The sequence below is a fragment of the Copadichromis virginalis genome, linkage group LG13 (genome assembly GCF_057382275.1).
Source record: "Copadichromis virginalis isolate Kocher_CV1m ecotype Utaka linkage group LG13, C_Virginalis_male_GT1.1, whole genome shotgun sequence".
In the NCBI taxonomy this organism is placed as follows: domain Eukaryota; kingdom Metazoa; phylum Chordata; class Actinopteri; order Cichliformes; family Cichlidae; genus Copadichromis; species Copadichromis virginalis.
In genome coordinates this window covers 17,981,072-17,993,155 of record NC_140630.1, presented here as the reverse complement: position 1 = coordinate 17,993,155, position 12,084 = coordinate 17,981,072, and the positions used below count along the sequence as shown (strand labels likewise).

At 41.5% G+C, this 12,084-nt stretch overlaps 2 protein-coding genes across 2 annotated transcripts; one reads left to right on the top strand and one right to left on the bottom strand.

The window, feature by feature from the left end:
- Nucleotides 1-854: 854 nt before the first annotated feature.
- On the bottom strand, nt 855-4,869 carry LOC146695499 (uncharacterized). The gene is made up of 3 exons (XM_085477718.1): nt 4,644-4,869; nt 3,201-3,564; nt 855-3,117 (listed from the first exon to the last, which is right to left on the bottom strand). The coding sequence occupies exons 2-3, from the start codon at nt 3,548-3,550 to the stop codon at nt 2,865-2,867; spliced, it is 603 nt and encodes a 200-aa protein (XP_085333844.1). The 5' UTR covers nt 3,551-3,564; nt 4,644-4,869; the 3' UTR covers nt 855-2,864.
- Nucleotides 4,870-5,095: 226 nt separating this feature from the next.
- On the top strand, nt 5,096-7,028 carry marveld1 (MARVEL domain containing 1). The gene has a single exon (XM_085477719.1). The coding sequence runs from the start codon at nt 5,801-5,803 to the stop codon at nt 6,284-6,286; it is 486 nt and encodes a 161-aa protein (XP_085333845.1). The 5' UTR covers nt 5,096-5,800; the 3' UTR covers nt 6,287-7,028.
- Nucleotides 7,029-12,084: the final 5,056 nt, after the last annotated feature.

The following is a 12,084-nucleotide window of genomic DNA, read 5'->3' as shown; positions in this document are numbered from 1 at the left end:
CTAGGGCTCTGCTTTTAATCATACCTAAGTAAGAATACAGAAGTGCTCATTCTGCAGAGAAATTATAGATGTGACCATAAACACTAAATCTAACGGCAGCTGTATGCTGGATCATCATTCCACCTTCCCTATACAGTCATAAGATTTAGGTACTAAATGAAAAGCTAAGAAAACTTGTATGGGCACTAAAATTTTCCGTGCAATAAGCTCATTTTAGTACAACAAGGTGAGAAGTTCACCGAAGAGAGGATTAACTCTGAGCCAGACTCCTGCTTTCTCTGTACTGAGGAGTCAGCTGAGGTTTCAGCTCCTATGAAGCAGCCCCATGGATGCCTCAGTTTTGCCTCAGTAGGAGTTAGGGGGGAAATGGAGGCGAAGAGGACATCTGGTGGATACAGAGTAAATGTGATCCTTCACACAATCTGGAAGATAAAGTCCTTCCTGTACTACTCTGTGGTATCTGTGTGAGCACAAAGACACTGGGTGGTGGGATGGATTAAAAAAACAAAGTCTCATGGGCACATGTCAATTTTTCTTTCTTCTTTTAAATTGTTGAGAAAATGAATGACGTAGATTTTTTTTAAATAAACTGAAGCATAGACAGACGTACACACCAGGACTGCTACCCTAACACTTGGATACTCCTTATTAAAGACTGGAGAAGCAGGATTGTCTGTTTGTCTAATAAAATTAGTCTGACCTTTAAGTTCATGAAAATTTTAATATGCAGTGAAAGTATGAGCGACATAACCATGCTCAATACAGCGCTTTAACTACAAAGTAAACCCTTTGGCGCCATCTAGTGACTGAAGGTCGTGAACGCTGCTTTCACAAATACACAAATACACCAGAGAGAAAATACAAAGACTTTATTACTAAAAATCAAAAATGACAATTTCAGTTTCCAGCCATCTGACGAGGTTTTATATTCATCGGCACAGTGGGATTTCACACTGTGAGCTTAAACACTGCTTTTTCAAGTTTGCCTTTCCCTGCGCAGCGAGCATTGCACTCAAAATGTATTATGTTTGACTACCTGACACTTTAAACAAATGAAGCTTTGGTGAAAATTCTATTCAATACACTGGGCATCCCTCCTCTTTATTCTATTATTTATGCTTTGATCTGCTTAACCACTCCCTCCAGAACTAACAAAAGACAAGAACTAACAGACTGAAAAACTCCTTTGTCCCACACGCCATCAGACTGTTTAACTCCTCTCTGGAGGGGAGAGGGAGGGGAAACAGGAGGACAAAGGAGGGAACAACTAAGCTGTAGTGCCTCTTCACCTCACTGTGCAATACCTTTTGTGCAATACTTTTGTAAATAGTCAACGGTGCAATAGACTCAATACTTGAAATGTGCAATTCACTTGTATTTTTATTTTTATTCCTATTTATTCTATTTATCCCCTTCGTATATTTTATTTATATTGTCTCTGTATTTATATATATGTGTGTGTGTATAACTCTGTAACTTCTGTCGGTGCTGTGCTTTTTTGGAAATCGAATTTCCCAGAGGAACCCACCCGAGGGATTAATAAAGTTCTATCTTATCTTATCTTATCTTATCTTAGAATGTGCCTCTTGATTTGTTTCTGGTGGCGCTATATGTGAGCTAATCAGTCTGCGTGGCTACTTTTTAATGTATATGCTTCATTCACTCTTTTAAGCCTTTGATTATCCAGCCTGCATCTCTAAATCTCTTTTATTCCACCATCTAGACACTCAAGCATCCTTCCTCTTTCTATTTACCTAATTTCTGTGTTGTCAGACTTAATAAACATCTTATGCATTCTGTACTTATCTCTGCTTATTGAAGCACAAACCAAGGACAAGATAAACTGGTGGAGCAGTTCAGTCAATGTAACATTTGACTCATTCACTCTGTACAATGACGTGAGTCCAGTGTTATTCCTACTTTTCATAATATTTATAATGTAGTGTAACGTACCACACTCGTGACTCCGGAACATGGGGGGTAAAATGCACCTGATCTTGGTTGTGTGACATTTTCCTTTTTCAGCATTGGTTAGTGTAAATACAAAATTTGAACATTAACATATTTTCAAGCTAAATTACAAACATATAAACACGTGTGCATACATAAAGTATATAATATAGAAATACATATAAGCCTTCTGTTGGTACCGAAAGTGTGACTTTGCAATATAGTTAAATCGTTTTATAACGGGTTGTCCGGATACTGATTTCTTTTTTTTTTTTTCTTTTTTTTTTTTTTTTTTTCCACATTACTCATCTTTTTATTAGTTGCAGTTATGTACCATCTGTTTGTTGAGATCTTTAAAAAGAAGCTAATTTGCAGTCGGTTTGGTGTTACAAGATTGTTGCAGTCCCTGAAATACATTATATAGACAAAGTGTTGGTCCACTCTTCTTAATCTTTAAATCCAGATGTTTGCAGTCTTATTGCCACAGGTGTGCAAAACTAAGCGCATGGCCACGAAGTGTAATTTTACTCACTTTTGAAAGAATGAGTTGTTCTTTTTTTTTTTTTTTTTTTTTTTTTTATACTGATACTGATTTCTAAAGGGAAACCACTTAAACTTGTATCAGCAATAACAAATTGTCAGTGTGCCTGGTTAGTGTGGCTGGTAGGATGCATTTAAGAAAACACAAGGCAGTTATGGAGAGCCATTCACTGTAAAAAAGGTGTGAGATACCTTCAACCACTCACAGGTTTGTGCTGAAATGTTCAAGTGGATGTGGGGTGTGCCACAGGGCAGATCCTGCCAATAAGACACTTTGGTATTATGAGAAACTTTTCCGTTATTAGTTCCACCTAAAACTGCCACTGCCTGTGCCTGTGTTATATTTCAACCCCGTTCCAGTTTTGACTGTGAAGTCAGTGGAGTATTCGGTGTAGGTATCTCTCTGGTTTGTTCTCCCCTCCTCTTCTCAGTACTGAATTGGATCTGACTGGTTTCTCGGGTGTCATTGCAGGGTCCTGGCTCTCATTTAGTACCACTGAGGACCCTACTCTTCCTGTTCCTACTGAGGTGTGTCTTCGGGGCTCTGGACTGCTCTGTGCTCCTGCCTCAGAATCACTCTCCTCGCTGGGATCTTTCCCCTGGCTGCTTGGTGAGCTCTCCCCAATCCTGAGAGACAAAAATTCCTTTCAGGTTCACGTAACTGAAAGGTTGAGTTTTTTGAATATGTGTTAGGTTAGCAGTGTTTCTACCTGAGGTGGCTGAAGGCTCGCAGCCAGTGTGTGCCCAACGCATCCCTTCCATTAGTCCTTAGCCCTTTGTGGTGGCTTCGGGCCCTCAGTCCTATTAAGGCCTTAGCAAGTTCAGCCTCATCTCCGTGGCCCCAAATTAACTGGGCCCTCTGCTCAGCATCCTGGTCCCCTGCTGCCCTGAAGAGCCTCTGGAGCTGCCACAGATTCACATTGCTGAAAATGTTCGCTGACCCAGCCTTTCTGCTCCTCCTCTCAGACAGACGCCACAATGTGGAACGGCCCGCCAACATGGAGGAAGAAGGTGAGGCGGGTCCACTATCCATCCAGAGAAACACAGGCAAAGGTGGCATACACGGGGTCTATGCTGTGGAGAAGGAACGGAGAGTTTCAGCTCTGACATGAAGGGTGCTTAGGTTCTTAAATTCAGATTTGATTTAAAACAACAACAACAACAACACAATGGTCATGCCATGTGGAAATCTACAGCTGTCAAAGCACCTGGCAGTCAGCTGTGAGTCTTGAAGTTTGATTCTATAATCCTTCTTTAGGAAGTGAGTGACAGGCTGCACGTCAAAGCCCATTAGACTGCAGATGGTAACCTTGTCTTGCTTTCACATACAGTGAGCTTCTGAGTGGGATACTACCAGATAGATAAGTCATCAAGGTCATGACTGATCATGGGTCAGAGCACTCACTTCAGTGACCTCAATAAAGGTGTACTTACCGCCTTCCTGCACAGCTTTCATCTGTAATCCATCTAATAGAATTACTTGTTTAATCCAGCCTGCATTTGTTCTGTTTAAGTCCAGCATTATTTATGTACATTAATGTCTCAGATGTATCAGCTCCTGGCCAGGAAGGAAATTCCCCACACTCTATGAACCAAGTTTCATTCTGCAAAGGTCCACGTCTGCTTTCCCTGTTACACATTAACTATTTTGTTCCACATGTTTCATAACCGTAGAAGCCTCGGACAGTTTCCTGTGCTCTGTGAGTGTGTGTCATCACAGCCAAACTATAAACAAGAATTCACATTGTAAGCTACTTTGCATGACATCCAAACACTGACGCTGCGGTGTGCGGCTTTAACGCAATGTCGCACATCTACAGAGCTGTTTAGCGTTCGCTTTAAAAGTAGGTTACACCAACCCAAACGTCACTGACTTCTTTCATTCCCCTAGCTGCGTTTACTGTTTGCATAACAAACAGCTGCGGATCACTGGTGCAGACAACCTACCGGGTCGCTTTCAAAATGAACGCTTCTAGAAAAAGTTCAGTTGATCCTTGAAATAACCTTGTTTTAAAAAAAAAAAAAATAAAATAAAATAAAGCAACATGCATGCAGAGAATAAAAAGTAATAGCCCTAATCCGCGCTGTGGGCAAAAGGCAGCAAACAAGAATCTCATGAGAGTCATGTGGACAATAAAAAAGCTTCTGCTTACCCGGAGATGACACCGAAATGTTCACTTTTCTTCTATCGCATCTCTCTCTTTCTCTGCTTTGTATTCATCGGTGTGCCTATTCCACTCAAAACTACTCCAGCCGCTGCAGGACCGGGTTTACCCAGCCTCCGCGATCATTAAGTCTCCTCGGTCTGGCTGTCAATCACAAATAAGATCTGAAGTATATTCTACTCCAGCCTGTCTGGGCTTGGTCAACGTTTTCGCTCCACCAATACCCGCTTTAACTGGGTGGGACATGTCATTGGTCCCGCCTATTGGCCACGTAGGGCGTGCGCACTGAAATCCATTGACGTCAATGAGCCTGGCTGGCACGAGAAGCATCTGTCAATTATGCGAGAAAGAAGCAACATGTGATAATCCTGCGCCTTACACACGTAAACACAGTGACGCAGAGGGCTCATAAACACTGGTGCTGTACGAACAGACGGTGTATTATCATGGCATGTTAGAGCGGAAAGGCAAAGTGGAGAACAATGCCACATCTTGATAATAAAGAAGAAAAATAAGCGCTTCCCGCTGGTTACCTATTAAACAAGGGCTTGGCACAACGGGTAGCCTATATTTTGATCTGGCAGATTTTAGACCGGATGCCCTTCCTGACGCAATCCCAAAGGGATGTGTGTCTCCTCCTGGAATCGAGGCATGGATTTTTCAGCCGAAAGAAACTAAAGTTTCTTGGCTCTAAAGTTGAAGCGTCGAGGTTTGATGTTTGTACATGCATGTTATACATTCCGTCACACTGGTATATAAAAAGGGGAACTACACGAGGAATCTAGCAGCGGATGGGTGAAGTGTTCGTTCAGTCCAGCAGAGGAGGAGCAGGCTTTGAATTACAGGCCACCCCCTATCCATCTCCCAGCCCCCCTACACAGATGCAACATTCAACGGAGGAAAAACGGAAAAGACGAAACACACAAGAAGGTTTATCATTTCAAAACTCCGGAGCTGTGGAAAGAACAGAGAGTTCCTTTTAACCCCACACTCACTCACTTTTGTCCCACCAGAAGCCCGGCCCTCCAGGCCTTTTATTTTCACACTTTGCCCATCTTTTCCCCAGCTGTTTGCAGCTGGCAAAAAAGCACCCGCCCTGTTCGGGAAAAAGTGGACCGAGAGTGACCGGAGGAGGAGAGAGAACGATGCCACCCGAACCTCCCCAGCCGCAGGTGAGGGGGAACATCCCGAAGTTCCTCAGGAGTTTTATGGGAATTACGCGGATCCTGCAGATCGTGTTCGGAGCCTGCCTGTGGGTAACCATCGCCGCCAACAAATACGGGGGGTCTATCCACTTCGTGCTGTTCGTCGCTGTCTTCTTTTGGCTCCTCACTCTGGCCCTTTTCTTCCTCACCCTGCTGGACAAGCAGGACCTCGTGCCTTTGCTGGGAGGGGATCGCTGGTCGTGCACCAACCTGGCGCACGACGTGGTCGCCGCGGTGCTCTACCTGCCGGCCATAGGCGTCATGATCTACAATACCAATCGAAACTCATTCTGCAACTTGCCTCAGTACATGCATCCATGTCTGTACAAAGTCTACCTGACAGCCGCTGTGTTCGCCTGCTTCTGCTGGCTGGCTTACCTCCTGTCCGTTATTTTTGGAGCGTGCAGAAAGTGTCAAAGAGGGTGAACTGTTGAGCAGCGTGGAAGCTTAAGGGTGGTCATGGCAAGATGAGGAATAGTTAACGTCACTGTAATTTCACTCAGCGGTTACTCTAATCTCTGTTTTCTCCTGTCTCTTAACAATCCACGGTGGTGGTTAAACAGGATCGGCCACCGTTTTCTCGGTGTGTGTTTAATGGTTACTAACATGAAAGAGACCTGTTGGCTAAGTGGCTAAGTGCCGTGTATTGTCTCCTTGTTAAGCTCAACAATAGCCTATGTAGTTATGAAGACTCTTATAATATTAATGTATGGACTTGTTATTGTGGCCTAGCAGTATATTTAGTGGTAACAGTGAAATGGCCTTAACATAGCCTACATTTTGCAGATTACTATTGATACTGGTTAACAGTCCACCTTGAACTTTTTTTTAAATAGAATTGCTACAGTTTTTTTAACAGGTGTTTATTTTCATTACCTTTTTAAATATATTTTTATGTGTACTTATTTTTTACTAAAAGGTTGGACTGAAAAATCCGTGTGTTTATTTGTTTGTTTGTTTGTTTGTTTGTTTGTTTGTTTGTTTAAATCAGTGCCTTCTGTCCGAATGCTGTATACTCAACAACAAGGTGATAACAACAACTCCACAACACAGATGTGACTGGTGCTACAGTGTGTATGCTGAACAAAAACCTTTATCAACAGTTCATTGTGTAAAAATCCAAAGAGCAAAAAATAGGCTTTTATAATAAAGACTAGTCAGTCAGTGAGCTCTTTCTTTCATTGTGATCGTGTATCAGTGCTTTCAGATAAGTTGCTTCAGGACATTGTTTTAATTAAATCTGGAGACAAAACCGGACGAAGAGCATACACAGCACCAAGCCTTTTGTGGTCTTTTTTTTTCTTTTTAAATGAAACACATAATTAGAGCTGAACAGCAATGGAACTTCCTTTCAGGAGATTAAAGCGTCGGCCAATCAGCAGGGATCATTTACATGCTATGCCACAAAACCACATGAAAGACATCAAACCTTAGACCTATGTGCTTCTTGAAGTAAAATGACTCATTCGAAGGGGCGCAAACAAAATGCATGCGCTGTAGGATAGAGTTGTCTGGGAGTTATCCTACTTTGCAAAAGATGTCTGAGTGCGTGTGTTTAGTCTCGCGTGAACAATAATCTGGGAAGAGGCTTGTTCTTACCGGAACAGTCTGTTGGGGTTCTGGAGGTGGGCTAACATTCAGCCAATGAAAATAAAGCCCAGTGAGTTAGAAGATGATTTGATGTCTCATATATTCCAGTCAGCATACAGTTCCTAAAAACATGCTGCAGACAAGTTGCTTGAACAGCACCTAAAACTACATTCTGGCAACTTTTTGACCACCTTTATTCAAAAGAGGCTGATTTGTACTGATATGCTGCATCCTCATTGCTGATATGTAGTTAAAAAAACACAAACACACACTTTTCCTTTTTTGGACTTTACTTTTTTTTGCCTTGCATACTGGCAACAAACCATGATGAGTTTTTCTTGGAGAGGAGTGCAAGGATGAAATGTTGTATTATTACCGCTCCAAATTTTAGCATCAAGTGCCAGAATAAAGGCAACAGCCATGCAGTTAATGGATTATAGATCAGCAGTACAATTGAATTATTATCTGAAAAAGAGCTGAAAAAAATGCTTTTGATTTTGGGAAACATCTGTGGCCAGAATTTCCGGAGTGAAAGAGTTAACATTAACCAGCTGGAGCATCAGGATATAAATCTAGTGCTTCTAAAGGAGGGAAGGAGCCCCCCTTCCACACACGCACACATGCACCCCTCCCTTCCCCCTCTGAGATCAGGAGTGTCGTCCTGTCCACGTGTCGGCGCCTGTGGGAAAGCACTGTTGTATACAACCAAATGGAGACGGCACATAACAGCCCACTTTAAACAAAGCAGTATCAAACCGAAGCCATGGTTTCGGTTTGATACTGAAAGTACCCACGGAGAGTCAGTTCAAGTTTTGGATGACTCACGGTGACGGTGGACGCTCACAGTTAAGGCCACAAAAGGAGTCTCCACATTTAAACCTTTAAATTTGACCACATTTACAGGCCCCTCGTTATTCACTGACCGCAGTTTAAAGATCTTGTGTTTTGTGAATGAGTTCATTGTGAGTTTATTTCATAAACATTACATCGATTGTGCAAACAATGAACCCATTTAATCACAGGTAGCGAGACTGGAAATTTACTGGTGTTGGTGCAACAAGGGCGAGGTTGTTGTTTTGGGTTGTTTTTTTTGTTTGCTACAAGGGGCGAAAAGAAAACCCAGACACATAGTACATATACAGTCAGACCATACCCTGGAGTGCCAACTGTGTGATATTTTTTCTGGCAAGTCGACCAAAGAGACGTTTCCTGTATGCCTGCATGCACTCTCCCACCCTTTTGCAAGCAACCAAGTTATAAAGAGTTACTCTGCCTCTCCTTGGAAGCATAGCACCCTGTTACAAACTGCAGCCGTGGACTGATGTCACAGAAAAACTTTATTGATCTAACAATGAGGCCAAAAATGGATAACAATGACATGACTATGTCTTATGGTTGTAATTAAATCACTGGTAAGAAAACCAAATCCAAGACTGTCTTGTTTTTTTGTTTAAAAACAAAACTTTATACTGCCAGACGTACAGTATTTAACAGGTTAGATGAACAGGAGGCTCAGTCTGGCTAAATTTAAAAGGAACAGCACACCGTTTGGAACTGTATCACCTCTCTTTGATTTTCATTTGGAGACATTTTCTTATTTTGAAAATTCCACACGTGCAGTGGAAGCAGTTTTGTTGCTTCCTGTCCACAAAAGCGGTGAGTAGAGCTGTTTCCTCTAATATGGGAGGAAACATATAATCATATGATGAGTGATTTTAAAAAATTGATTGAAATTCTGTCCCTGATGCCTTACATTGACATCTGGTCAGGATGATTATGGACAAGAGGAACCGAGAACATAAGAAGTGATCGAAATACCTTCTGTATAATTTTAAGACAGACTTGAAATAAACATGCATCCATCTTTTGAACATTTTGGGATTTATACATGCTCAGCATTATTCAAATGGAAATGTTCACATTTAAGAAACATTCACTTTAAAACCACATCCTTCTCTTTTTACTGAGCCTAGTCCTGATCTTCATCCCAGTAGATGATTTGGCAAAGCATTCTCACCAACCAGACCTGGTGGCCTATGACACTGTATTTTTTAGCAGTAAGAGCCAACTCCAAGACTGGAAGAGGTCCTCCGTGTTCCTAGACACCCAAATTCTTGGTGGGTAACTCCCATTGGAAGTGTTCTGTCCTACCCGTGTGTCCTATCAGTTTGTTTGGCTCTTTATTTCCTGTTGGCAGACATCGTGTCTCACTTGGGGAGGTTACGTGTACTCAGATGAAACATGAAAACACTGACAAAAGCACACAGCCGTGCCCTGTTAAGCACATTTTAATCGGCAAGTGCTGAGACGTACATTCCACCACTGCAGAGAGGGAAAGAGGGGCTGACAAACCAAATGGAGGCCAACTGAACAAGTGAATGAGCAGGGGGGGGGAGATGTGCAAAAACGTCTTTGAGTTCCCAGCAAGAATCTGAGATTGACATTTCCTGTCTGTGTAAGGCATGAATCAGCACAGTGTTCTGGGCATGGAAGGTTTGTTTGCCAGTGATGTTTCAGTTTCTGGTTTCCTATGGTAACTGGGATTTCTTATTCTTATATCTGTTACAGCATTTTTTTACCCAGACAATTTCTGAATGTTCGCAGTGTTCATGTGTTGTGCGAAGGGAATGTCAGCGAGTGGTGGGAAAGGATAATTGCTATTTATAGCCTTGAAAATACCACAGCTTCCCTCCTCAGTCTGCCAGTCCTTAGTCAAGATGTTGAGTGTGTTACAGAGTGAATGTGTCAGGAAAAAGGGGAGGGTGTGGTGAAGTTTTTTGCGTCACTGGGTGGATAAAATGGCAAATTTTCTGTCTGACATTTAATGATTCTTATTTCCAACTTACATTATTCACCCTTCATTCGTTCGTCATTAAAACTTAATGTCAAAGATGATTATTTTTCCTGTGCCCCAAAACTCTTTATGTGCTGTGTACACAGACGCACTCTGGGATGTAAAACAAACATTCCTTCCAAGCGTGGATCATGGAGTCCTTGTTAATAGCTCACATGGCTCTGAACTGTTTCCCAGCTCAAGTTTACCCAAGCACAGTCTTCACACAAAGAGATCCAAACACTTTTAGTTACATCACACTGCTGTTGTAAGGAAAAACAGCAAATAGCTCTTTCAACCCATATCCCCTCAATGTGTTTAAAACAAATGTGCCTGAGGACATGACACAAGAAAAAAATAAATATTTGTTTTAATTTTAAACTTTAGATTGTCACACATTGACTTGTTTCTGATAGATTCAACTGCACCACAAATCTCTACATGTCTAAAATCTATGTGTAACGCACAACTTTTCACACACTGTTACAAATTCTTGCTATGATCCAGGCATCCTCTGCAACTGCAAGCAAGGACTAATTTTACCCACAAGGAGGCACAATTGGGACAAAGCATTCAAATGAGTATTTCTCATAGCTGTCCCATCCACAGCCACTGAGAGTCATGAGAGGGTTGCAGTGGGACAATGGATTGTTTGACTGTTGTCAATGGCAAAGGGGGTCCAGCCCTGCAGTAGCAAGGTGTAATTAATGAAGTGGCGAGTCAGTGTATTACTCTCATTTGTCCTTTTCAAGACTATTAAGAGACATTAAGAGAAATATTACAGATATGTACTATTTCTTGTTCATCAGTTGAACTACTTATTCTTCTACAAAAGATCCGTTTTCTTGAGTTCTCTTTACACTGAAGGTTTTTGATGATATCCATGTGGTTTTCATTGACTCATCAGAGGCTTGTTCCAGTAAATCAGCTTTCAGACACTGTTCACATGCACAAAAAATGCTGTTCCTCAGTTTGCCCACTGAATACTTAGTAGTATTGCAGTATTGTAAAAGATAACATCAGAACACACAAGTCCATATTTAGCAAAGAGGACCATTCTTGGGGCTGACTAGCTTCACTGGAAATTTCTAAGAAGTAATGCAAAGGCCATTTTGGATTAGTTTAGATCTAGAGCATGACCACAAGATTAAAAGTGACAAGACAACCAAAATACCAACATATGTTTATCACTCATAAAGACTTTGCTTTAAAAAATGTAGCAAAATATCTGTCAAAAGTAGGATGTAACAGTGGATGAAGGGGAAAGGTCCCATTTACTGATTCAAGTCTAACAATTCTAGTTGTAACATATGGTTGTAATGAAATGAAGAGGAGAAACATTGATGCAGCAATGTGTTAAATAAAACTTGAAAGAACCAGTGACTGCTGAGTGTCACTGATTTCTCAACTTGGCTCAACATCCAACTCTTGGCACCCAAGACTCCAGACATGATAAGGAACTCTTTGAAACACCGTCACAAATGGCTGGTTATCAGGATTTGCACAAAAGCGGAGTATACGACTATAAATATACTGTGTTTCGTCAGGTTTGCAGTGAAACATTTGATATTAAATCTGAAGCTGGACAAAAGTGAAGTTTCTTCACTGGACGTTTAGGCTTGCCAGATAAGTCAGACATTACTTAGATTCTGATTTTATTTGTTATTCATGAGATTTTATTCAGTATGTCACACAACCCGTCTCTCATATCAGCTCCTTTTTGTTGTTTTATTTTGCTCTTTTCTTACAAACGCGGTTACTTAACCTTTTAGTTCTTAAGAATCTCTCTATAAATACACAA